The sequence below is a fragment of the Vulpes lagopus genome, chromosome 11 (genome assembly GCF_018345385.1).
Source record: "Vulpes lagopus strain Blue_001 chromosome 11, ASM1834538v1, whole genome shotgun sequence".
In the NCBI taxonomy this organism is placed as follows: Eukaryota; Metazoa; Chordata; class Mammalia; order Carnivora; family Canidae; genus Vulpes; species Vulpes lagopus.
The window spans coordinates 78693123-78717973 of NC_054834.1; the positions used below are offsets into that span (position 1 = coordinate 78693123).

Genomic DNA, 24851 nt, shown 5'->3' on the forward strand with positions numbered 1-24851 from the left:
GCGGTCGGCCCGGCCGCCGCGTTTGGGCAGGCCCCCTCGGGCCCTCGCAGCGTCGCCGCATCCAGCTCCTGCCTTCCCAGCAGCTGCCCGCGGCCTCGCTGAAGGCCAGCCCCCGGCGGGAGGTTTCGCGTCCGCCGAGCGCGAGATGGGGGTGAGGGACCGGGCCGAGCGGCGGCGCTCCCTGGGGAAGGAACGCCTCGGGGCCGTGGGGCTGGGAGCCGGCGGCTGGACTCCATTTCCCAGGCGGCCGCGGGCGCCACCGGAAGCGCCGTGCGCCTATAAGGAAGGTGGCGCGGCTCGCTTTCCCTGGGGCTGCGGGGCCGGCGACGGGCGCTGCGGAGTTCCCGGCTGCTTCGGCCTGGAGTCCTGCTGGCTGCGGCGCCGGGCGGCGACAGAGGCGGGCCTCGGAGACCCCTGCGGCCTACTGTGGTTCGGGGGTGAGGAGGAGCTCGAGTGGGGAGTTCAGGGAGCTCGAGCGCTGGGTCCGCTGCCTCCTTGCTTTGCGCTGTCGCTCGCCACCCCTCCCTTGGCCTCGGCTTTCCCTTGTAGGGAATGGGACGCCGTTGTCTGTGCCCTTCCTTCTGCAGGTGTGGCCTGCTTGTACAGGCACGAAAGCTCTTCGGAAGTCGCTGGCAGCAAGCGGAGCCCCTCGCCCTAATTGTCAGCCGAGGCTGGCCAGGACCAGTACGCGGCCCTTCGTCCCCGCAGAGGGCCCTGGACAGGGGATCCGGGGCACCAGAGCCAGGCCCGAGCAGCCCGAGCCCGAGGCCGGTCTGTCATCACTGGGGCGCTAAGGAGCGCCTTGCTTTGCTACCTCCTGATTGGAATTTAGGGGACCTGACCTTACAGAAGCCGCATTTGGACCTGAGGAGTCCTTGCAGCTGAGGGAAGCGAACCTGGGTTCCTGTACCCGCTGTGCCACTCACCGTGGCCGAGCCACTTCCCTTCTTTGGGTCCCAGTGATTTTGATCTGTAAGAGAAGAGTTTAGGACTTGAACCCGAAGTCTGATTCTCAGGATTCCCAAGTCCTCCACCATTCATCTGGGAAGTGGGGGCAGCAAATTGACTTTCTGTTCCTTCATCCACTTGTAGTTCTAAATTTTAAAAGTAAATATTGTTAAGAATTCGGAATAGAGTCCTTTTTCCTAAGATTAAGGGCTGAATGGAAACTTACTCATTTCCTGCACAGGGGCCTGATCTGTTTTACTGCAACCAGGCAGAACCCTTTTTTGTCAAGGGACCGAGGAGAGTATTAGGTTGGAGGGTACATCTCTTAGATTGTGGTCGACGAAGTTTGATGCACCGCCTGCATGGTTTTTACATTTTTAACTGATTAACAGAAAGAAGAAGGATAATATTTTGTGATACATAAAAATGATATGAACCTGAAATTTCAGTGCCCATAAATAAGCATTTTGGGGAACATGGCTGTGTTCTTTTGTGAAAGTATTGTCTATGATTGCTTTTGCACTCCATCAGAAGAGTTGCTGACACAATCATGAAAGAGGCTACGGCCTGCAAAGCCTAAAGTATTTACCATTCCGGCCCTTGATAGAAGAGGAGCTGATCTGCCTTAGAATGGGGCTTTACAAAGTGAGGGCAGAATCAGAGACCAAACTATGGTGAGCCCATCCTGAAATCATAGCACAGCCTACTTTCATGGAATAAATGAGAATATTTTCAGAGTTTGGGCTGCAGTTTTCACTTTATTCTTTTTTCTCTTCTTTCGTACTCTCTGGCAGAGGAAGGGCTCATCTGTGTACTGTGAACAGTATAACATCACAGCCCTCTGTCAGAAAAGTGTCCCCATGGTGAACTCTTAAGTCTGTCCCAGAGCAGAAATCCAGAATCTGTTGTAGAAGGGTGGATACAGCCCTTTTGGATTATATTTACTTTTGTTTTTTCTTCTCCGAAGGAAAAGGAAGTCATGAAAGATACTTGTCTGATGGATCCAACCTGCTGACCAGGTGCTTCATGCTGACTTCACTGGGAGATGACTGAACATCTGGTGACTTGAAACTTTCTCTGCTCTTACAGAGACTAAGGGGACACCTCTGAAGCTGGGTGGCAAATCTCTGAGCTCTGTAGTTGAGCCACAAAACTTCTATGAAGATGGTGGTGTTATGGTGTTATTTACCCTCAGCCTTATGGAACTTTGTTTTTCCCCCAGCCCCTCGAGTCTTCTCTTCTCAGTGATTACTGCCAACTTGGGTCACATTGAGCATTCAGTGTCTGTTTCTGTTTCTAGTTAGGTGGACACCTGCCATGGAGTGAGTTGGCATGGCATAGTATCAGGGCTACCAAGAGGCCTGGCCTGGCATGGAGGCCACAAGCTTCAGGCTGTAGCTTATAGGTAGGATGGACTGCTGTGACAATAGTAGAATACTTTGCCCTTACAATGTCCTCATGGACATTTTCTCACTTGCTCTTCTGACAGTCTATGGTCAAGGAAAAAACAGGAGCCTTAAAGCCAAACAGACAAGGGTTTGAAACTTCCTGCCCATTTCCTGGGTCCTAATGCTGGCATTTAATCTTCCTGAGCCTTAGTTTCCTCATCTATAAAATGGGGATGATAACTTCTCACAGGAGCAAATGGGTTCTAGTGGGGTGTCTGCTCATGGCTGCTCTTCAGTGTATTCTCATTACCATGCTTTTCTTTCAGATGAGAAGAATGAGTCCTACCAATGCTAAGTGATTTGCTCAAGGTGCCCCACTTCATAAGAATTGGAGCCTCGGCCATCACTCTGTCAGTCTGCCACTAAGTCTACAGGGTGAGGAATCAAGTGTCTTATCTCCTTGGGAGTTCTTAGCTGTTTAAGGGACCTGCCTTTTTTTCTATTAGCTGGTTCAGATTGAGAGGTATCAACTGCAGGATGTCCTAGTGTCTCCTCCTTGGTGTGAGTCCATGGGACAGGCTGACTGCCTTGAGAGCTGGGCCCATACTGCCTACATGTTAGCTGAGAGCAGAGATGGTCCTGTGGCTTTGTGTATTTGCCTGTTAGCCCTCATGCCCAGTTGCCTGGTTTGTACGAGCAGCTGCTCAGGGCTCTAGATGTTTGTCTGAAACCAGAGCTGGTTTCTGACTTTATCAAGGACATAGAAAAATCTCAAAATAAACTCATGCTTTCTAGACCGTGAGTTCTCGCTTCCTCTTTTCTCCTCTGAACTTTCCCCAGAGGAAGAGAAAGCAGAAGTCTCAGGCCTAGGACATCTGAGGCTTGTCCAATTCAAGGTGTAGAGTGTGGGGACTCTAGAGTGAAGGCCTGGTCTTTCTTCCTCAATAGGAGGGTTAGCCCCATAGAGTTCACCAGCTGCTGAAGAACTTTCCTATAGAAGTGGGAGATCATAGGACTTCCTGTCAGCTGGCCTAATAGCAGGGTGTTTGCTCCTTGTAGATTATAATTTTTCCACCTTCTGTTAGAACCGAGGGCCTAGGCATTTGTGTGATCTAGCCTGGGTTTGGATTCCTGTCCCTTCTTTTCAGTGGGATAGGGTGGGGTGGATTCTTTACCTTTTGGTCCTGTGAAGAGAGGCTAATCCCAGGGCTTTGGGCCAAGAGCCTTGAGCCAGAGCTACCAGGTACTGGGGTGGGGCCATCCTTACTGTCCATAACCAGAGATCAGGACTTCCAAGTCTTACAGGGAAGTGCCCAGGCTGGTAGCAGGAGAGCTAAAGTGAAAAGTGTCCACACTTCCAGCAAGAGCAAGCTCAGTGTTACCTCCTTTAGCTATTATGTGGGATGCACTCAAGCCAGCAGAGCCAGCAGGGACATGTGACTTATGCTTCTTCCAGGAGCGCCTAATCAGAATGGCTGTGGGATGGTTCTACTTGTCCTTTTACTCACTGTGGTTCCTGGGCTTGATGTGCATCATCCTCACCATCTATTGGGTGCAGTTGTGGCATGGTGGCTTTGCCTGGGATGGCACCCTTCTCATGTTCAACTATCATCCAGTATTCATGGTTGTTGGCTCAGTGGTACTCTACAGTGCTGGTGAGTACGAGGTCATGGGAAACATACTGTGGCCCAGCCCTGGCTGTGGTAGAGCTTTTGTCACTGTTGAGTTATTGGGTCTATGAGAGTAGGACAGATTGGGCTGTTTCTGAGCCCAGGTATCATTTGTAGGAAAAAAATGGTGAGAATGGGGGCATCTGAGAAGGGTACCTTTACAGATACTCTAAGGTAGGGGTTGGCAATATCTTTCTATAAAGGATCAGAGAGTAAAGGCTTTGCAAGCCATATGACCTGCATTGCAACTGGCTATCTATCTGCCATAGATAACCGGAAAACATGAATGTGGCTGTGTTCCAATAAAGCTTTACTTAAAAAACAGCTGGATTTGGCCCGTGAGCTGTAGTCTGCCAACTTCTGCTTTAGGGAGAGGAAGACTGAAGCCTCTCGTCCCCCAGTCAGGATTACATGAGGGAACTGCTTACTCTGCCAGACTCATCTGTGCCCCATGCATTCAGAGCTGGGCCTTGGGGCCCTGGTGAACCTCATCTCCCCACCTGTAAAATGGGAACAATGACAACATGGATCATAGCTTATCCTGTGTACTTCAGATACATCATCCTGTTTTGTTCTTCCAAGAAGCCTGTGAGATGGGCTGTGCTGTTATCCCCATGTTACAGATGAGGACACTGAGATTTATTTATTTTTTTTTTTTAAAGATTTTATTTATTTATTCATAGAGACACAGAGAGAGAGAGAGGAAGAGGCACAGGCAGAGGGAGAAGCAGGCTCCATGCAGGGAGCCTGACGTGGGACTCAATCCAGGGTCCCCAGGATCAAACCCCGGGCTGCAGGCGACACTAAACCGCTGCACCACTGGGGCTGCCCGACGCTGAGATTTAGAAACAAGATGTCAAATAGCCAAGAGGCAGAGCCAGGATGTGGACATAGGCCATCTAACTTTGCTAAAAGCCTGCATTTGTGACCACTAACAGTTGTGAGTATTCAATTAGAAAAAAATAATGAATGTGACATTGCTTTTTTACCTGCAGAGCTGCACACAAGTGCATATATGATGTAACGACAGACTGGCAGATTGATAAACCTACTCCTCCCTTTTTACTACTATGTTTTCTTCCCGCATCATGGCCAACTGCTATCCCAGCAATGATGCAGGGATAGGAGATGCTGAGGAGGGGGTGCTGCATCCCAGCATCTCCTTCTCCCCTGGTTGGGAAGCTGTGCGGGGCCATGTCAGGTTAGTTCCCCCAGTGTTGAGGGGAGCAAGAGGGGAAGAGTCTGGGCCCTGGGACATTCTCTCCCGCAGCGTCACTGCTGTACCGCCTGCCTCAGTCGTGGGTGGGGCCGAAGCTGCCATGGAAGATCGGCCACGCCATGCTGCACCTGCTGGCCTTCATCCTGACCGTGCTGGGGCTGGTGGCCGTCTTTCAGCTCCACCGCCGCTCCAGGATCACCAATCTCTACTCCTTGCACAGCTGGCTGGGCATTGTCACCGTCTTCCTTTTTGCCTGCCAGGTGCGTTCTCCCCTTTGGGTTCCTGTTACCGGCTGGTGGCCGTGGGCTCTGGTTGGGGCTTTCCTTGCACCCGTGCCACACACTCCCTCTGCTCACTGGCTGGACGCAGCCCCACAGGCCACATCCCCATAGCAGTGGCAGCTTAAATAGCCATAGGACGCTGTTGCTTCCCACACTCATCCGTTCCTGCTCTTACCCATCACACTACTCCTCTGTCATTCTGGAGCATGCTGAGCTAATAACTTCATCACAGCATGTGCCACACTGACTCTAGGTAGTCTTTTCCACCTTTCCCATTCCCACCTTTCTTTGAACTGGAAGCAATTCTGGAAGTGGTTTTTGCATTTTGACATCAACCCCGTATGAGCAAGGAGTCTTAGGGGCCAGGACTGGAAGGAAGCAGAGACACACAGGGATGGCTGGGATTTTAGGAGACTGGGCTCATAGCTAAGCATTTCATGGGATGTGCTGGTTTGACTGAGCAGCCAACCACAGCATGAAAGCTGGAGTGGCACCTAGTGGGAGGTTTGAGCCAGTAACAAAGGGTGAGGGACCACCGCAGGGCAGGAGGCCCTAGGGCAGGGGGCTGTGGGATGGCCTGGGGCACCACTGGGCACAGCACAGTGTGGTCAGGCACCTCCTCCCTGTGTCCACAGTGGTTCTTGGGCTTTGTTGTCTTCCTGCTGCCCTGGATGTCCGTGTGGCTGCGCAGCCTCCTTAAACCGATCCACGTCTTCTTTGGAGTCATCATCCTGTCTCTATCCATCGCATCTGTCATTTCTGGCATTAACGAGAAGCTTTTCTTCAGTTTGTGAGTGGGGTGGGGGGGCAACTCTAACATGGACGGGAAAGCATAGGGTCTTCAAAAGATGCACCCTGGGATCGTAGGACCTTGCCAAGGGAGGGGAGACTTTGGGGTTGAGCTTGTTCCTGATCTGGAGGGTCATGAAGTCTTTAGGTTGAGATTGGTAAATTGGTCAGCAAATATTTATTTAACCTTCAGATTGACTTGGTGCCTACTATGTCTCAGAAACTATTCTAGGTACCTTAAATTGAATCCTTTAATCATTTATAATGTAGATACTGTTGTCATTGCCATTTGCGAATAAGGGAACTGAGGCACAGAGAGGTTAAGTAACTTACCCAAGGACACACAGTGAGGAAGTGGCAGAGCTGGGGTTTCAGTTAAGATTGCAGCCTTCATGCCTAGCCACTACCGTCTCCCCATTCTTTTAAGGCAGGGGTGTGGGTAGTGAAAGGAAATAAGATATGAAGTCAGACTTGGGTTTAGGTCTTGGCTGTGCCATTTACTAGTTGTCTGACTCTGGGCAAGCTCATCATGCCTCTTAGAGCTTTAGTTCTGTCAGAGGTAAAAAGCAGTCTGCAGATGTTTTTTGTGGTGGTGGTAGGGACTTAGTACGTTAATGCTTCAGGTCACAGATGGTCCTTGGAAGCTTTTCTCACCATCTGCTAATGGTGTTGGGTCTCCTATTGGGCAAAAACAGGTGAAAAACCTTTCAGGGGCCCACATTATTTTGTCATTTTCAGGAACAATGCCACTCAACCATACACCAATCTGCCCAGTGAGGCTATCTTTGCCAACAGCCTTGGGATGCTGGTGGTGGTCTTTGGGCTACTGGTGCTCTATATCCTCCTGGTTTCATCTTGGAAACGCCCAGAACCAGGGATCCTGACTGAGGGACAGGTATGGCGTCCTGGTTTCCCCCTTCCAGTTTGGGATGGGGCCGAGTCTAGAGGAGACTCACCTAGGAAAGCCTTGGGCCTTGCTAGGAAGACCACTCAGTAACATGGTGGGAAACCCAGTATCTTGAAGGTGGGGTTGGGTTGGCTGATGGGGAGCACAGATATCAAAGCACATCCCAGCCATTGTGACAAACATAGCTGTTTGGGCTCAGCAGCTCCTGGGGCCTGCCTCTTGGGAGAGGACAGGTGGACAGGATAAGTGACTTGGTCACTGGTAACTGAGGTCACTCAGTCAGGAAATGGTAGAGTTGGGATCTATAGGCCAGATGTTTATGCCAGTCCCCTCCTCAAATTTCTGTGGTTTCATGAGGGGAAAGTATGGCCTTCTCTCCCCCAAGAAAGTGCTTGAGCATGAAGAAAGGGTGTTGTAATTTCTTCTTTTCCAGTCTTCGAGCTAGTCTTGAGGGGTAGGAGCTTATCTAGCGGGTGCTTGCTAAAGGGTGCAGTGCTTGGAGTAGGTTTTGCCTGTTCTTGGCCAAGCTTCAGGCAAAGGTTGTGAGATGGGGTGTGTGTCAGGCCGAGGGACATTGGGGCTTCCCTGAAAGATGAAGTGGCTTGCCTGGGGACCGCTCTACAGGTTGGGGGTTTTTCTGAAGAACTCAGGCCTGCACATTAGGGTGTGATGCCATTAACCCCTGTGTCTCTGCCTGTCTTTCCAGCCCCTGTTGCGTGATGGGGAGTGAAGCAGGAAGGGGCACCCAGGAGCAGGTGGAGGTGCTTCCCCTCAGAAGCTCTGCTCTGCCCGGGGCTCCTGTCTGGTTTCAGCGACAGACCTGCCTTGGGCTCTGGGCCCCAATCTCTTCTGGCCTCCATGTGGTGGTTGCGGGGGTGGTCTGCTCATTCCACCAATTTGCTGCCCACCCTCCTTGCTTGGTGGCTTCGGCTTCTGTACTCCTTCCTGGCGTCACTTTCTTGGGTTCTTCATTCACTGTGGCCTCCTCCCTGCACCACAGCTGCTCATGCTGCCCCTGCTTTCTGTGTGGTCAGGCTAATTTCCCCTTTAGACTCCAAGGATGTGACAGAAAATCTTGACAGCTCAAAGGAGCCAGGAGTCCAGGGCAATCTGTATGTGAAGAGTGAGGTATCTGTATCTACACCAATCTGTATGGTAATGGTGTCCAGCAGCTTTCCCTTAAAGGCATGTGTTTCATTTGGGCCGCCCCCACTGTGGGGTGGGCATCATCAGCCATCATCTCCATCCAGCCCACCAAGATGTGAGGCTGGGCACAAACATCTTGAGGTGATGGAAGTATGGGGGGAGAATGGCAGCAGAGCAGCTTCTGCAGAGAAGCTGAGCAGCTGACCGCTCTTTGCTGTTCTGTTTCATGCTGCCATGTTCCCTGTCTGCCTACATTGTGACCATGTGGCTCTGCTTCTACTGCTACAGCTCTGGCCTAGATCCTGGCCTCCCCTATGACTTACATGCCTGTCATGGTCAGGCAGCCTGATGAACCCTGGTAGCCTCTTTTTCCAACAACATCCTGTCCAACAGGGATGATCCTCAAGGGTGCTTCAGACTTCCTTTGCTGCCCCTCACCAGATCAGGGCCTCTCTGCCGCTTCGCTCTTTTGGCAAAGTGCCAACCCAGCTGGTTTTCACTCTCCAGCTCACCATAAAAAAGCCAAAGTTGTGGTACATTGTGCCCAGCGGACCCCAGGGGCCACAGCCACTTTCCAAGGTGCTCCCTGCTGAGTATCAGACTGCCTCATTTCCCTCTCTGGTGACTTGCTTGGCCAAACCCAGTCTCCTGTTATGCCAGAGGGTGAACAGCTGCTTGCCTCTTGAGGAGAAGCTGGGGTTAGTGTGAGGACGGGAGAAATCTTGTTCCTCTCTTAAGTGGTGGCAGTGGCTTTTCCTGCCCTCTCCAAATGAGCCCTGCCAGGTCCCAGGCTCCATACTGCTGTGCTTAGTGACAAACGACACAATACCTGGGGGCTGGGATGCATTTACCCTTGGCAGGTGGAGAGAAGGCTGGCTGTCCGCTTCAACCCCACACAGCCCAGTGTCAGCAGGACTGTGACTGAACTTCTGAGTGATGGACCCTTTGAAGCCATTGGGATAACTGCCAGACACCTCAGTCATGTGACCAGCACCCCCTCTTTCCACATGGATAGGCCTGTAACCTGAAGCTTGATTTCCATTTATCATGTTTTTAAGAACCAAAGCCTCCTCTATTGTAATGACATTGTGGTTAAGTGAGCTCTGGGAAACTTGTAAAAGCCTCTGGGGAGGAACAAACCAAAAGGCACCAAAGATCCCATGAATATCCTCCTGGAATGGTATGACTTGTGGTGTGTGTGGATGTCCTTAGTAATGAAAAAGCTTCTGGGTACTTGTATAGCTCACAAGGAAGGAAATGTTTCCTGTTTTATACTCTGGAACTCAGAAAGGATAAGTGACTTGGTCACTGGTAACTGAGGTCACTCAGTCAGGAAATGGTGGAGTTGGGATCTATAGGCCAGATGTTTATGCCAGTCCCCTTCTCAGCTGCCGGGTATGTGCATCTGTGCACCCCAATCACCATACGTAGTGATTGGAAACCCATGGTGCACATCCATGGGGGGACAGGGGGTCCTGAACAGAAGCCCAAGGATTGAGGGAGCCTGTAGCCAAGTTTGGGCAAAGCCCAAAACCCATGGAAAGCCCCCTTCCCACTGTGACCAGCTATAGACACCTCCTGGCAGTGGAGCAGATGACCCAGAAGGAGTTGGGTGCAGACACTGGTGATGATAGTAACTCTCAGCAAATAAGCACCTGGACCATACTGAGTCCATTGGTTCATTTCAGTGCTTGTCCACATCCCTGAGATGGATACTGTTCTGATTTTACGAATTCCAAAAGGCTAAATACTAGGCCTGAGTTTATGTAGCTGGTCTGAAGCAAAATCAGGATTCAATCATGCCCACGCCAGGCATGTGCTGTACTGTCTCCACCATGCACCAGACACGGCAGCCCCCTCCCACTTGCCCACATGCCATCAGTGACTGCTCTAGAGAGACCGGAGGTTTGGCTTGGGTGCAGTTTCTCTTCAACCACTGAGCTTCAGTATGTGGTGATACCTTCTGGCGTTGCACTTGCCCATTTGATTCCTGAAGAATACGTGAATTCTGTCAGTTTAGTGCTGAGAAAAGCACACCTTTCAGGTGTGGTGTGTGTACTGGAAACCAGGACTAGGGATCCCAGTAGAGCCAGCCCAGCTGCGCAGACCCTGCCCTTGGGTGGGGTGGTAGTGGATGGGTCATGATCATTCCAACCAGGGGCTGAGGCCTTAGCACCTGGGGCAGTAGTGGACCTACTGGTTCACACCCTTGGAAAAAGATCCCTCAGCAGCAGGAGCTTTTCTTTCTTTCTTTTCTTTCTTTCTTTTCTTTCTTTCTCTCTTTCTTTCTTTCTTTCTTTCTTTCTTTCTTTCTTTCTTTCTTTCTCTTTCTTTTCTTCCTTCCTTCCTTCCTCCCTCCCTTTCTTTCTTTTCTTTTCTTTTCTTTTCTTTTCTTTTTTCTTTTCTTTCTTTCCTTCCTTCCTCCCTCCCTCCCTCCCTCCCTCTCTCTCTCTCTCTCTTTCTTTTATTCATGAGAGACACAGAGAGGCAGAGACACAGGCAGAGGGAGAAAGAGGCTCCCTGCAAGGAGCCCAACCCAGGGCTCAGATACCAGGACCCCAGGATCACACCCTGGGGCCAAAGGCAGGTGCTAAACTGCTGAGCCATCCAGGGATCCCCAGAAGCTCTTGTTTTAATCTGGTTTTTTATTCGCTTGCTTTTCCACACTCACTCATGGTCAGGCCTTTCTCAGGGAGCCTTAAAACCAAATTAGCACGGCCAGTTAAAGGCCATGTTGCCACCCTAGGAAAATGCATATCACTGAGGTCCCACGGTGGCTGGGGGCAGAGCGGCATGACCCCAGAAATGAGAAAAGGCAGGGCTAAAGCAGTACATGACCCACTCAGCCTGCATTCCTGTAGGAATTCTGGAGGCTGGCAGAGAGTTTTCTGCTGAACTCATGACAGGCTACAGGGACAAGGAGTGAGGGAGGGTAACAGTGGGAAAACAGGAGGAAGTGACTGGCCACCTGTGCACAGCAGTGAGAGAGGCCCTGCGGCCCAGGAGGCACTCCAGGAGGCCCTCACACACCCTGGCTCTGCAGGACCTCCAGGATGGTGCGGAGGATGGCTGCGACTGCCACTGCCCCAGGGTCTGGCTGATCCAGCTTTGCAGAGCTGATGTAACTAGCTCTTCCGGCTCCAGCTTCCATGTTCTTGGTGGCCTGGGCTGCAGCTTCTGCACTCTGGGTGGAAGTGTGGGAGCAGGTTCAAGGACCTTTTACCCTCCTGTCCCAGCTCTATTAGCACCCCAAGTACTGTCATCAGGGTAGAGAGGTCACCTGTCGCCTACCTCTAGCAAGGCAAGAGACCACCATCTACTGAGGGCTTGCAATGTCTTAGATTCTGTCTTGGGGCTCCACATATCTCAAGCCTCAGAGCTACCCGGAGACAGGTACTCCTCTCCATGTTTGGAGGAGGAAACAGGTACAGGAAGGATATTAACTTGCTCAAAGTCCTACAGATATGCGAGCCTGGTGGCTCTAAGTCTGTCTTCCTGGGTCGCTGGGTCCAGCCTCACTCACCTGGACTGCTTTGGTCAAAACTTGGAAAAGATTGGCCCCTGGGTTCTTCCAGGCTTGGAGCTCCTGCCCTGCTGCCCACAGGGAATCCAGCTGGATATGGTGAGGGAGAGGGGACTGAGGATAGGCCCTGCCACTGACAGTGGCCTCCAGGGCTTCCATACTCAAGAGAGGGAAAGGGAAAGGCTGGGCTGAATACATACCATAGTCCTGTCCCCTGGAGCAGCCTTCCCATACCTGGCAGGGAAGGAGGATGAATTAGACTCCCTGCAGGGACTCACTTTGGGGGTAGGGACAGGGCCTGGCTGGGAGCAGGTGACACCATTCACTGCTCCTAGCCCACCCTTGGTCTAAGGCATGGGGTTCTGGCTCACTTCTGCATGGCCTCCAGGCCAGCATCCATGGCAGCAGACCAGGCTGGCAGGTCTGTCTTGGCCTTGAGTGGCTGGGCCGCTGCAGTCAGGAACAGGCCATAAAGCTGGGAAGGACCAGAACACTGAGCACGTGGGGCTGGCCTGGGCCTCAGGCAGCCTGGCAGCCAATGTGTCAGCCCTTTGGTCCCAGTGCCTCTTTGTACTCACCGCCCCAGATGAGCCTCCCATCTTCTCCAGGAGCAGGAGGGACAATCTGGAGAGTAGTTGGGCAGGGCTGGCAGGGGGTGGACCCTCCTTCAGCCACCCCTGGATTGCTGCAGGCAGAGAAAAATGAATTCAGAGACCCCTCCCTTCCATCTGCTTGTGCCCTGACCTCATTGGCAGAGACTGAGGGAATCAACCCAGGAGATTCTCAAAGCTCCCTTTCCACATCCTGTGTGCGGTCTGGGCAGGGTTGGGAAATGGGGAATGACAGGGACCTTGGCAGTCACCTAGGAGGTGAGGCCTCCCCCATACACCCTCATCCTGAGATGTTCCATGCCTCGTTTCCCTGCTTCATTTCTCCTCCTCAGCCCTTTGTACCGCCATCCTCTATCTTAGTTACTGATATTTCCTGTAGCCTGTTTGCCTCCCCCACCTGACCATAAGCCACAAGTCTCGGGGGCAGGGAGTTTTATCTGCTTTGCTCACTGTTTTATTCAGAGCATTGAGAGCTGTGCCAGGCCTGGGGTAGGCCTAATTCTTGATAGAACTATGCTGGATAATTAAGAGCTTTTCATTAGTCTCAGTAAGCTGAGAAAAATAAGGACAATTATATTGAGTTTCCCTTGAACCTAAAGTTATTCACTATAAAACTACATTTTGGGATGCCTGGCTGGCTCAGTCGAACATGCGACTCTTGATCTTGGGGCATATACACATATACCTACATAAATACGTAATTTTTAAAAGATTACATTTGGGGCCCCTGGGCGGTACAGCTGGTGGTGCAAACCAACTCTTGGTTTCAGCTCAAGTCATGATCTCAGGGTCATGGGATGGGGAGCCCAGTGTTGGGCTCCACACTCGGCACAGAGTCTGCTTGAGTTTCTCTCTCCCCACAAAATAAATCTTAAAAAGATTACATTTTATTTTGCAATGACCACCCTGCTACATTTGTAGCATTAGGAGTCTTTTCTAATAAAAAAAAAAAAAAAGGTGAAAAGGGTGCCAGATTCTATGAATGATCTCTTGGCAAAATAAAATGTTGGCCATTCCATGTGAACACTCCCCATGCTTTTGAAATTGTTCTGGTTCATGAAATGCCAAAATCTCAGAACCCATATTCTACACCAACCCCTGTCTCCACCCCAGAGGGACCCTAGCATCAACCTCTGGCAGCACGGCTGTGGGTGGTACCACAGTCCCCGTCACCAGCAGCGCGGTCCAGGGCATTCAGATGCTCCTCCAGGCCCAGGAGGGTGGTGCACACCTGCTCCATCACAAGCACCACCCGCTTCAAGGCCAAACCTGCAGATGGAGGACAGTGTGACAGAGGCCCACTTGGCCCTTTCACAGCCCACCTTGACCAGTGTGGGATGTGTGGGTACAAGAGCCCCTGCATATCCTGCACCCTTGGGGCATGGGCCAAAGCCCCAGGGCCACCCTCCACAACAGCAAGGTACCTTCTGCAACACCCTTGGTACCTTCTGCAACAGTGGAATTAGGGGCCTCCAGAGGCTCAGCAGGGGCTGCTCGGGTCCGCTTCCGCCCAGTCACAGAGACTTTGGCCACATTAGGCCAGGCTGATGCCGTAGTTTCAGCATCTAGGGACAGCAGGATGACTCAGAGACACAGGTCAGCCAGTCAGGGATCAAGTGGGGCCTGGACTCCCCACCTGGTGTCTGGCTTCCTCCATATCAATAAGCAAGTACCAAGTGCCTACTATTTATAAGGGAAGCGTCATGGAGGGTCCCTAGGGAGGATCCTAATATCAACTCAAATGAGAGCTGAAGGCTGGAGAAACCACAAAGAGTGTCTCTGTAGAGGTCACGGTCAGCCCTGATGAGGTCTCTCCAAGTCCCCTATGGCTCCTTCTGGCTAAAAGGAGGCCTGGCTTGGATGACCCCAACTTCCAGGTCTCACCAATCAGTTTCAGGAGAGGCTCATCCACCAGCAGAAGGGTGAGAGAAATGCCAGGCATCTCCAGGGCTGACATGAAGGTGCCCACCAGGGCACGGGCGATCTTCACCCCGCGGCCCTCTGCAATACCAGAGAATGGGAGTCCATGAGGGAAGGAGGGGAGGATGGGCGATCATCCTCAGAGCATCAGAGAAGGAAACAGTAAGAGGAAAACAAGGACTTTGGGAGCTAGGACCCAAAGTTAGTAGTGAGATGGCCAGATTCCCTCAGGTCATCCCTCAAGGATGCCCCGAACAACCACATTCCCTGGAGGTGCCCCTCTATAGGGCACACAGATGATCACAAGTCTCCTTTATTGAGTTCTAACTGGGTGCCAGGCCCTGCTGCTAAGTGGGATATGTCTGTGTAATCTCACATAATCCTCACAGCAACCCTAAAAGGCAGGAACTACTGTTGTCCCCTCTTCACAGATGAGGAGGCTCAAGGTACCCAGCAATCAGCTGGCACCATGATGGTCTGGCTTGGGCTAGTCTGCCCACACAGTCCTTGCTCTGGGCCATCACAAGACCCCATCGTGGCTACTTCTGTCCAGCTTCACAGGGCTGCAGGGAAAGGTGTGCCAGGGGTTGGGGAGGTCCCCTTCCAGGGTGTGGGGCTCACCCAGAGTGCGGACAGCAGCATCAGCTATGATGCCCACTTCCAGGAATGACAAGCCACCGAGGTTGTTGACCATCAGCACCACTGAGGAACCTGTGTGCAGACACGACACCCATGTGAGACTCGCTAGGTGCTCTGCCCAGAGTAGGAGGAAAGGCTGGGCGACAGCGGGACAACCCCTCACCGGACTGCACAGGCACATGGGACACGTTGGAGGAGGCTGTCATGTGGTCCAGCATGAGCGTCACAATCTCATTGGCACTTGCCATCTGGCAGAGCGAGAGCCAGGAGTGAGTGGTGCTGTAAGGCCTTGGTCTTAGACCAGCCCAGGCCAGGGAGTCCACTTACCTTTATGCGGCACACACCAGCTTCCCCGTGGATCCCTGTGGATAGACTCAGTCATCACTGGCCCATATGAGGGATTCAATCATCATGTTTTTCTCAAGGATTTACAAAGTGCTCAGCACTAGGCTAGGCGCCGTGGATGTGAGGAGTGTGGGGAGCAATGGGCAGAATAATGAAAAAGATACAGTCTCCACTCCCTGGGAGCTTATGGCTGGGTGGTGGACACAGCCAGAGCCTTAACTACTTACCTTTTAACTAGTTAAGTAGCTTTAACTAGAAGCAATTACAGTGAGGCCCCATGGCCTCTGCTCATCACTCTGGAAGCACAATGGGGAGGAAGACGGGAGATGGGTGGCCTCTGAACCACTTTTGAGAGGAGGCCTGCATTTTGGCTGGGGCATGAGGGCCCAGAAATGGTGTGAGCAAAGGCAAGGAGGTAGGTGGGGCACAGAGCCCCTGTGGCCAGAGCCCTGGGTATTAACAGCAAAGCAGGTAAAGAGACCACGCAGGCTGTGCCAGAAGGGCCTCCAGTGCCCACTTAAAAATACAATGAGGCACCTGGCTGGCTTGGTCAGAAAAGCATATGACTCTTGGTCTCAGGGTTGTGAGTTTGAGTCCCACATTGGGTATACAGATTACTTAAATAAACTGAAAAAAAAAAAAAGCTTAAAAAAGCACTAAGAGCGCTATGGCACCAGGTCCAGGTGAACAAAGAAGACAGCTCCCAGGGTAGAAGATATGGGGAAAATCAGAGCACAGGCAGGGCCAGGCCAAGGGTGGCCCCAAACTTACCCAGGCCTAGCTCTACTTCATCCTGTGAGAGCTCAAAGGTGGGTCTGGAGCCAGGGACACTGCAGGAGGACAAGCTCACTCCCAGGGTCCCTGTGGGAAGTGAGGCATGGAAAGGGTGACTGCTCTGTTCTTGGTGTCAGGTGTCAGGCTGGGCAGCAGCCATTCCTTGGGGGCCCTGCCCACCACAGCCCTCTTCACTGAGCCAGGCTGCCACACTCTTCACCTCACTGGTGAGGGAGAAACACAGCTTGGGGACCCAAGGCTATGGGACCCCAGGAATGGCCCCAGGGAGACTTTCCCTCAGCCCCCAGGGAATCACCCAGAAAGTCCTTCTATGCACCTGCAGGGAACCTGTGCCTGGTCTGTCCCAAGGTCATCCTTGACCTTCCACCTTCCCCTTCCAAATCCCTGGGCTGGCACTCACCCATGGCCTTGGCAACCACGCTCACCCGATTTGTGATTTCCTCCAGCCCCACACCTGCCTCAGCCAGGGCACCAGCCACCTGTCCCCACACAGATCAGAGGAAGGAGTCAGTGTGTTGTTTGTGGAGAGAAGGGGCCGGGGCTGTTTCCAGCTGGGCAGAAGGCATACCAGTTCTGTCCCATCAGCCTGGCCCACCCTATTTTGGGCAGAACAATGCACCCTCTGCATTCACAGGGCACCTGCCTGGAATTTTCTAGAACCCCAATCTGTTGGAACCAGAAGGGACTTTGCAAATGTAGAAAGGGGCCCAAAGAAGGGAGGTGACTGGTCCAGTGTCACACAGCTATTTGGCAGCCAGTTTCCTGATGACCAGCCTAGAGTTTTCTCCATGGCACATGCATGGCAGCAGCTTCTCCCAACCTGCACACCCACCCACTTTTTGCCAAGCATTTAGTGTGTGCTAAAAAAAAAAAAAAGGTGACTGAGTGACAGTCCCAATCTTGGAGAAACTCTGAATCTAGGGTGAGGTTGGGGAAACAGACACAAACCCAACACTAACTGGGAGGGAGTACATCACAACAGGATGGGAGCACTGAGAAGGGAAGCCTCCCCACATAACAGACATCAGAGCTGGCCCTTCATGGAATTGTGAAGTTAGCCAGGCCAAAGCGGGGTTGGACAGGGAAAGGATTTTCATAGTCTCAGGCTAGGTATCAGCAAAGTCCCAGAGCTGCAGCCAGGTGTGGAGTGAATTGGTATTACTGGGGCCTATGAAGGCTGACAAGAAAGGAATTTAGAAATCAGGGAGGGGGATCCCTGGGTGGCTCAGTGGTTTGGTGCCCGCCTTCGGCCCAGGGCCCGATCCTGGAGTCCTGGGACTGAGTCCCGCGTCAGGCTTCCAGCATGGAGCCTGCTTCTCCCTCTGCCTGTGTCTCTGCCCCTCTCTCTCTCTCTCTCTCTCTCTCACTCTCATAAATAAATAAAAATAAAATCTTTGAAAAAAAAAAAGAAATCAGGGAGGAGGGACAAATGTGGTGGGCGCTAGCAGCCTTGGTGGCTCAGCGGTTTAGCGCCGCCTTCAGCCCAGGGTGTGATCCTGGACACCTGGGATGGAGTCCCACATCAGGCTCCCTGCATGGAGCCTGCTTCTCCCTCTGCCTCTCTGCCTCTCTGTGTCTCTCATGAATAAATAAATATTTTATTTTTAATAAATAAAATTAAAAAAAAAAAGAGTGTGGTGGGCGCCTGACCAAGAAGCCTAGGTTGACTCTTGGAACCCTAGAGGGATTTCAGCAGGCGGACAACCCTGGTCAGATGCACATTTTCAAAAGACACCTTTGGGGCAGTGTGAGGAACACACACGTTGGAGCAGCCTGGCAGGAAGCAGGTGGGGAGCCCAGGGAGGAGCAGCTACAGCCAGCTGGGCATGAGCACATGGGCACCGAACCAAAGCTGGGACAGGAAGGGCAGGGCTCCGAGAGGCATGTGCATTCTAGGGGCAATTCGGAAGTCAGATGACTAGGACAGGGCAACTGGCTCGGTGTGGGGGAAGTAGAGGGAAGGGTCTGGGAAGAATGCTTCGGTTCTGGGCTTAGGTAGTTCAGGGGATGGTGGGCCTTCCTGGATCAGGGAGCACGGGGGAAGGAGTGGTCCTGGGGGGATGGGGTGGCTGGAAAGGTCCAGGTGCTGCCTGGAATGAGAAGGTTGGGGGTGAGGGGTGCTGGCCAGCCAGCGTCCCAGGTGGGAAATCTCACCTTGTGTATGAGCACTGTGCCGCAGAGTCCCCGCCTGCCTGCCTTCTTCAGGACGGTGAAAGCACTATCATCTCCAATGACCACCATCTCCACGGGGATGCCCTCAGCCTGGGCCTGCTCCCGGGCCAGGCCGAAGTTGAGCCGATCCCCAGTGTAGTTCTTCACAATGAGGAGGGTCCCCACTGCAGGAGCAGCCAGCAGGGCCCCATCAGTGCCTGCCTTCCCCACAGCAGCCCTCCCACACACTAGGCTTACCTGTGCCTGCCTGGGCCACTGCCCTGATGGCTGCCAGGATGCTGCCCACTGCTGGGGAGGTGAACACAGCCCCCGCGATGACCCCTGTCAGCATCCCCTTCCCTATGAAACCTAGAAATGGAGGAGATGCTGGCTGGGGACCTGTGCCTGCCATCTTCAGGGCTTCCCACGCTCCTGGGCTTCATGGTTTGGTGAGCCCCACTGTGTGCTTGGTGCTAAAAGAGCATCTGGGTCGCCCTCCATAGACCTTTCCTGAAGAGCAGTTTCCTTGGAGAGGCCTCCCCTGATCTCCAACCGAGGCAGTCATCACCCCATCCCTAGCAACTCCCTGTTCCTTTTCCCTGTTCTCTTGTCTTTGCTACTTCACTACACATGCTTCGGGATGCTTTCCTTCACTTACGTGTTTACCTGGTTACAGTCTCCCCAAAGGAGAACAGAAGCTCTGTGAGGGCAGACCCCTATTTTCTGGTTTGCTGTTAGACCCCTAGGGCCCCAAACAGTACCAGGTAACAACAGGTAAGGTTGCTTAGTGGAGGGATGGATTTGTCAAGGGAGATAGGAAAGGTTACAGGGGACAAAGCGTGGTGTCCCCCCCCGCCCCCACACCCGGAAGTTCTTGAGAAGGCTCACACGCCTGGCACTGAACAGGAAGCAATCCACAACTGTCTGTGTTGCATGTGAAAATGTGGGGTGGGAATTCAGAAGAGGGATACCACCCTAGGTTGGAAATGTCAAGAAGGCTTCATGAGGGAGGGAAAGGGTCAGTGGGGGCCTGGAAAGCCAGGATTCACAGAACTGCCAGGGCCTCAGAGATGATTTGGCCCAACCTTGTGTTTTTAAAGACATACAGATTGAAGCCCAGATAAAGACCATGACTGGCCCCAGATCACAGCCTCAGGGATTGAGACAGTAGGAACCAGGATCACGGTGCCTGAGTGGCTCAGTGGTTGAGCATCTACATTTGGCTCAGGTCGTGATCCCAGGGACCTGGGATCAAGTCTGCATCGGGCTCGCCACAAGGAGCCTGCTTCTCCCTCTGCCTGTGTCTCTGCCTCTCTCTGTGTGTCTCTTATGAATAAATAAATAAAATCTTAAAAAATAAACAAACAAAAAGGAATCAGGACCTGACCAGGGCTCTGTCCTAGCAGCACTGAGGATCTTCCGGGAGCCCCCATCCACTCTGCCTAGCATCTGGCCCCCACCTCTGGCCCAGACTACTCACCAGCATGGGCAGGCTCATGGCCAGAGCCCCCACCTGACAGCAGTGCCACCCGGCCCTTGAGGCTGTCCAGGTCAGAACGGAGGGCCACACGGTGGCCCTGTAGAAGTTGCAGGTTGGGGTTGCAGGCCACCAGACCAGCAAGGGCATCATCAGCACAGCCTGCCACTGTGTTCACCAGCTTCTTGGAGTTCTACAAGAGAAGAGTCAGGAGGAAGTTCCAGGTATATCGACAGGGACACTCCCATGCTGCCCAGCCACAATGCTATGGTTAAGACTCCTGAGCTAGGGCATCCCGAGTGGCTCAGTGGTTTAGCACCGCCTTCAGCCCAGTACCATGTCCGGGCTCCCTGCATGGAGGCTGCTTCTCCCTTTGCCTGTGTCTCTGCCTCTCTCTCTCTCTCTGTCTGATAAATAAATAAAAAAATCTTAAAAAAAAAAAAAGACTCCTCAGCCATAAAGACTCCAGGGACACAGCAGTAATTTGAATGGGCATGACTTTATTAGCTGGATGTTTCTGTGAGTTCTCTATATTTGGGACTACTTATTGACAGCAAAATGTATGGCATGTTTTGGACTGTGGCTTAAATTTACCTGGAAAAAAGCCTCAATATAAAAAAAGAAAGGAACCAGAGTCTTGAGTCTAGAAAAAATTCATAAAATTAGGGCCCAACAGCCTTCTCCTGTCAGAGGAGAAGCTCCACGCTGAGGCACCTGTGCCAGAAGGTACAAAAGAGACCCCACACTCATTTGCTATTCCAACTAGGGCCTCTGGTACTGGACAAACAACACTTCCTGAGCCTCTCTGGGTTCCTAGTGCAAGGCACTGGGAGTGAAGACATAACAGAACGCTGGTCTTGCCCTTGATGGAAACACAAATATCATTTCCACATGCTATGGGAAGTGCTACAGAAGAGGAATGCACTTGTACCACCTCCTCAGTAGATCCTGGGAGTCTCTGCAAAGGATAAGTAGGAGTTAGGAAAGCAAAGAATGTGAGAGCCATGGTGTGGGGTGGTAGGGAAAAAGGAGAGGATATTCTAAGCAGAGGGAGAGTACACACCATGGTGGTAAAATCGTACGGTAGCCGGGCCAGGAAGCCAGTTAGAATGACTTGAGTGACCAATGACCACGAGGAAGAGGTGGGCAGGTCCTCAGAAGCAGAAGGTGGGACCTGGCCATGGGGAAACTCTGGTGGGAGGGTCTTGAGCAACTGGCCTGAAGGTAGACCTGAGCTGACACAGGGTGCCAGCAGTAGGCAGCCTTGGGGCCAGAGTGGCACAGGGTTTGGGTTTTGCGGTCATGAGCTCTTGGGTTCAAATCCCCTGTCTGCCTCTCACCAGCTGTGAGAACTCAGGGAAGCCACCTTGTTGTTCTGACCTTTGTCTTCTTTAGTGAATCGGTGACTTAATAAACTAGAGTATATACATGTTATGGAAAAGAACTGAATAAACGACGGTTACTCCCTTTCTCACACAGGCTCTGAAGAGCTGGTGTGAGCTGAATGAGGTTTGTAGAGCAGGCTGCAGCTTCTGCCTCTGTCCCCAAGAGATACAGCAGCCCAACAGAGGCCCAGAGGGCAGGTTCCCAGCGCCGCCTGGTGGCCCTGGGCAGCATAGCTGAGCCTGTCAAGGGGCATTTCCCTGCAGGCACTTGGTTCCTTTGAGCAAATTCTGGCCTTTCCTGGGCTAAGGAAAGTGGGCTGAGCCCACTTACTCTGGGCTAAGGAGAGCAGCCCAGGTCAGCAGGAAGCAAGCAGAAAAAAACCCCGGTTATTCCTGGCTCTGTTTCCAGGTATTGACTAAAAGCCAGGTGCGGGGTCCAAGTGCTTTTTGAGCATATTTCATTCAATAAATATTCCCAATAACCTATGGAGAAAAGATTGGCATGGAGAGGAAACCAAGGCATAGTTTAATGACTTTGCTAAAGGTCACACAGACAGCAAGTGCCCAGGTCGGCCTGGCTCCAAAGAGAGTTCCATTTTAGCCTTATCATGCTGCTTTCCCCAGGGGCTGAAGGGAGGCTGAGACTGGCAGAGGTCTTGGCCTAGTAAGGGCATAGGCTTGTAGCTCTGAGAGCCCTCCGGGGACTGGAATATGCAAAGAAATTGTGATTTGGTCTTAACTTCAAGCCCAGCCTCCAGTGCCATCACCCTCCAAGAATGTGTCCCCCACCTCCACCCCCACCACCCCTGACAGTCCTGCCTGGGATTTGCAACCACTTCTGAAACAGAGCCAGAGGAGGGCTCGGAGACCAGGACCAATCCTGGTTCTCAGTAGCCTGACAGGATGGAAAAGGAAAAGTTGATCAGGCACTGAGTGAGGACCCCAGGATTCTAGTCTGATCAATAGCTCACAGCTACTTGGAGATTGGGCCTTAATCTGCCTCACATTGAGGATGGGGGTGGGGGTGGGGAAAGGCTCAGAGAAGACGAGTCTCTTGTACGAAGGTCTCTGGTTGGTGACAGGCTGAAATTTGAACCCAAGGCTGTCCAAGGCCTGCTTTGGTTTGGATCTAGTTCTAGAGTGGGCCTGGAACAATGCCCAGGGGCATGCTGAGCCTCCCACAGTGTAGATCCTACCTCTGGGACTAGCCCACACTTGTCCCCGGCTCAGGAACAGGCATCAGATCCTTCATGGCTCCTTCTGCTGTTGATATAATGTCTATTCAGAGTAAGTAATTATTAACATTGTAATCTAAGGTTCTAATCTAAACGTATTACCTAGACCAGGACCAGATGGCCCCGGCAGGGACTCAGGAGCTGCAGCCCCGGGCAATGGAGGGAAGTGGGGATCTAGCCCTAAGAGGGAGGGTGACCTTCTCTCTTAACCTCTCTGAATCACAGGTGGCAGCAGCATCTCTTGGTCAGGGTGAAGGGAACTTCAGCATGCCTAGAGCTGGCACCTCCACTGCTCCAAGACCACAGTGTCCTTCTTCTGCCCTGGCCCTCATGGGCACTTACCATGGTGGGGAAGGCTCTAAAGCACGCTGAATCCACACCTTCGCAATGAACTGCCAGAGGATTCGAAATCCTGTGGATGCTCCCTGGGTCTACTCACAGTGAAGGTAGCAGCAGCACCTGAAGAGGGTGACAGTATGAGCTGCTGGAGGCACTGGCAGCCTACTGGCAGTCACGCTTCCAGGGCCCTAGTAATGAGGGAGCTGCCCCAGACTTTGATCCAAGTCCAAACTCTAGTACGTGCACTGGGGATGGGGAAGAGCGTGGGGCTGAGCAAGGTTCACACCTGCGCTTGGCTGCCAGAAGACAGACTGATTCATGTTGGGCATAGGGCTGCCTTTATGCCCAGGAGCAGCACCCTATCTCATCACAAGAGCCGTTACCCACAGAGTAACTTCATCTCTTACATGGGTATTGTGTGCAGTGAATTACGTTTACGAAGACCTTCACACACTTGGTCTTGGCACCACACCAGGAAGGAGGCAACTGAAGCTGTGACTCTGTCTTACTTCTGGGGACCAGACTCAGAGAGCTCTAGTAACTTGTCCAAGATCGTACTGGTAAGAAGGAGCACCCAAAACCAAGCTTAGTCTTTCTACAAAGGCTGTGTTCTTTTACCAGTAATTCAGGGCCTCCAAAGTCAAGCAGAGTCCTTGGTGTGGGAAACCACACAAATAAACTACAAAGACATCTTAACTCCCTCCAGTTTCAGCCTGTGCAAAGGTATCTTGGGGTCATCCAGGAACTTACGCTGTGTCTGCAACAGAAAGAATTGGCACTAGATCCCCCACCTAGCTCTGCCTCGGCCTGACCGGGCGATCTTAGGTGAACCAAGTCCCTAAGCCTCAGCTTCCTCATCCGTAAAAGGGAGGTTGCTTTCTTTTCTAGGCCTCGTGGTTTCCCCTACTCTTTGCAAAGCCTGTCTGATGTGGAGTGGCCTGGGGATTGCGGGGCTGACTGCTTTCCTGGAACATTAACCAGGAAAATTCTAGTTTTGTGTTTGAGGCCAGAATTTGGTACAGCAGCAGGGACGCTAACATAGCCGGGCAAAGGGCCCAGTGGGCTCCTCTAAGTCAGAAAAATAGAACAGTTTTAAAGGGAGAGGCGAGCCTCCTAGTGTCCTTCGAGGTGAGAGGTGAGGCCAGGGTCAGGTGAGGGAACCGGCTGAGAGCGGAGGAACAGAGGGTGCTAGGCAGGGGGAGGTCCAGCCCTCGGACCTCGGTTCTAGCCGGGGAGGGGCACACACTGCTGTCACCTCCGTCCCCGTCCAGCCCTCTGCAGCACTTCCGGTTCCAAACGAGAAGAGCCTCGACAGCTCCCGGAGCAATGGAAGGCGGAGAGGGCAGAACCTACGGATGAGCGAGGGCCGCGGACTGGGGCTGAGGGTGGCGGGTAGGCTCCGAGGGCGGAGAGGAAGCCCGCGCAGCCCCCCACCCGCTCGCGCCCGCACCGAACACCTCCGTAGCGGCCGCCGCTCCTCCACGACCCCCGACGGCGCGCTCTCATCCGGGCACTGCGGGCTCCGGCGGTAAGAGACGGGGCGGGGCCTCGGGGGGCGGGGCCTCCGGGGGGGCCTCGGGGCGGGGCCTCCTTCGATTGGCCGCCTCGGGCTCCGCGAGTCCTCCAAGAGGCCAGGGGAGGCCGTCCCGTGATGCCCCGCGACGCGGCCGCTCTGGCCCGCAACGTGTCTCCGGGGCGGAGGCAGAGGCAGAGGCAGAGGCAGTGGAGTTCGCCGCGCGCGGTTGGGGGCCGCCGTCTCTTCGCCTGTGTCCCTTTCTCTGTCGCTGCGCTCGAGTGCCGCCCCAGACCTCGACATGTCGTACAACTACGTGGTAACGGCCCAGAAGCCCACCGCCGTGAACGGCTGCGTGACCGGTGAGGCTGCCGGGGCAGGAGACCTCGCGAGGGAGGGAGCCGGGGCGAACCGAGGCCTAGGGAGGCCCGCGGCCCCCGGGGCGGCCGGGCGGGGCCGAGTCCCTGGACCGGAAGGTGCCGGCGGCCGGCCGAGCTCTCCCCCCACCCCCCCGGCCCACGACTTTAGAGAAGCTGCCTTCAGCACGCGCCTTCTGGGGGGCAGAAGCTG

General features: G+C 53.1%; 3 protein-coding genes across 23 annotated transcripts in view; 2 read left to right on the forward strand and 1 right to left on the reverse strand.

Annotated features, from left to right (window-relative positions):
• The first annotated feature begins 13 nt into the window (after window positions 1-13).
• On the forward strand, window positions 14-9509 carry LOC121501751 (cytochrome b ascorbate-dependent protein 3). 16 transcript variants are annotated; one of them, XM_041774122.1, is made up of 10 exons: window positions 160-437; window positions 588-771; window positions 1916-2008; window positions 2249-2353; window positions 2663-2771; window positions 3793-3991; window positions 5277-5485; window positions 6142-6296; window positions 7034-7190; window positions 7909-9509. In XM_041774122.1, the coding sequence occupies exons 6-10, from the start codon at window positions 3808-3810 to the stop codon at window positions 7930-7932; spliced, it is 729 nt and encodes a 242-aa protein (XP_041630056.1). In that variant the 5' UTR covers window positions 160-437; window positions 588-771; window positions 1916-2008; window positions 2249-2353; window positions 2663-2771; window positions 3793-3807; the 3' UTR covers window positions 7933-9509. The 16 variants fall into 16 exon arrangements, with proteins under 16 accessions (XP_041630061.1, XP_041630051.1, XP_041630063.1 ...); XM_041774123.1 differs by having other exon boundaries at window positions 588-684; XM_041774127.1 differs by lacking the exons at window positions 160-437; window positions 588-771 and adding an exon at window positions 14-151.
• A 1466-nt stretch (window positions 9510-10975) lies between these two features.
• TKFC (triokinase and FMN cyclase) lies at window positions 10976-24308 on the reverse strand. Of its 5 annotated transcripts, none has more exons than XM_041774111.1 (18): window positions 24219-24308; window positions 22772-22888; window positions 19813-20002; window positions 18591-18701; window positions 18336-18517; window positions 16582-16660; window positions 16158-16247; window positions 15369-15403; window positions 15205-15289; window positions 15024-15113; window positions 14367-14483; window positions 13928-14047; window positions 13614-13751; window positions 12450-12556; window positions 12243-12346; window positions 12072-12105; window positions 11872-11961; window positions 10976-11532 (listed from the first exon to the last, which is right to left on the reverse strand). In XM_041774111.1, the coding sequence occupies exons 2-18, from the start codon at window positions 22772-22774 to the stop codon at window positions 11371-11373; spliced, it is 1737 nt and encodes a 578-aa protein (XP_041630045.1). In that variant the 5' UTR covers window positions 22775-22888; window positions 24219-24308; the 3' UTR covers window positions 10976-11370. The 5 variants fall into 5 exon arrangements, with proteins under 5 accessions (XP_041630045.1, XP_041630046.1, XP_041630041.1 ...); XM_041774112.1 differs by having other exon boundaries at window positions 24226-24250; XM_041774107.1 differs by lacking the exon at window positions 24219-24308 and adding an exon at window positions 24024-24159.
• DDB1 (damage specific DNA binding protein 1) overlaps window positions 24165-24851 on the forward strand; it is a 33601-nt gene continuing 32914 nt past the window's right edge. Inside the window, exon 1 of one of the 2 annotated variants that reach the window (XM_041774102.1) lies at window positions 24165-24296. Coding sequence is in view for 1 of the 2 variants with exons in the window: in XM_041774101.1 (XP_041630035.1) it covers window positions 24583-24643 (61 nt within the window). In the remaining variant the exon portion in view is untranslated. Of the gene's footprint in view, window positions 24297-24421; window positions 24644-24851 lie in introns of those variants that run through there. The other variant, XM_041774101.1, reaches the window with a different exon arrangement.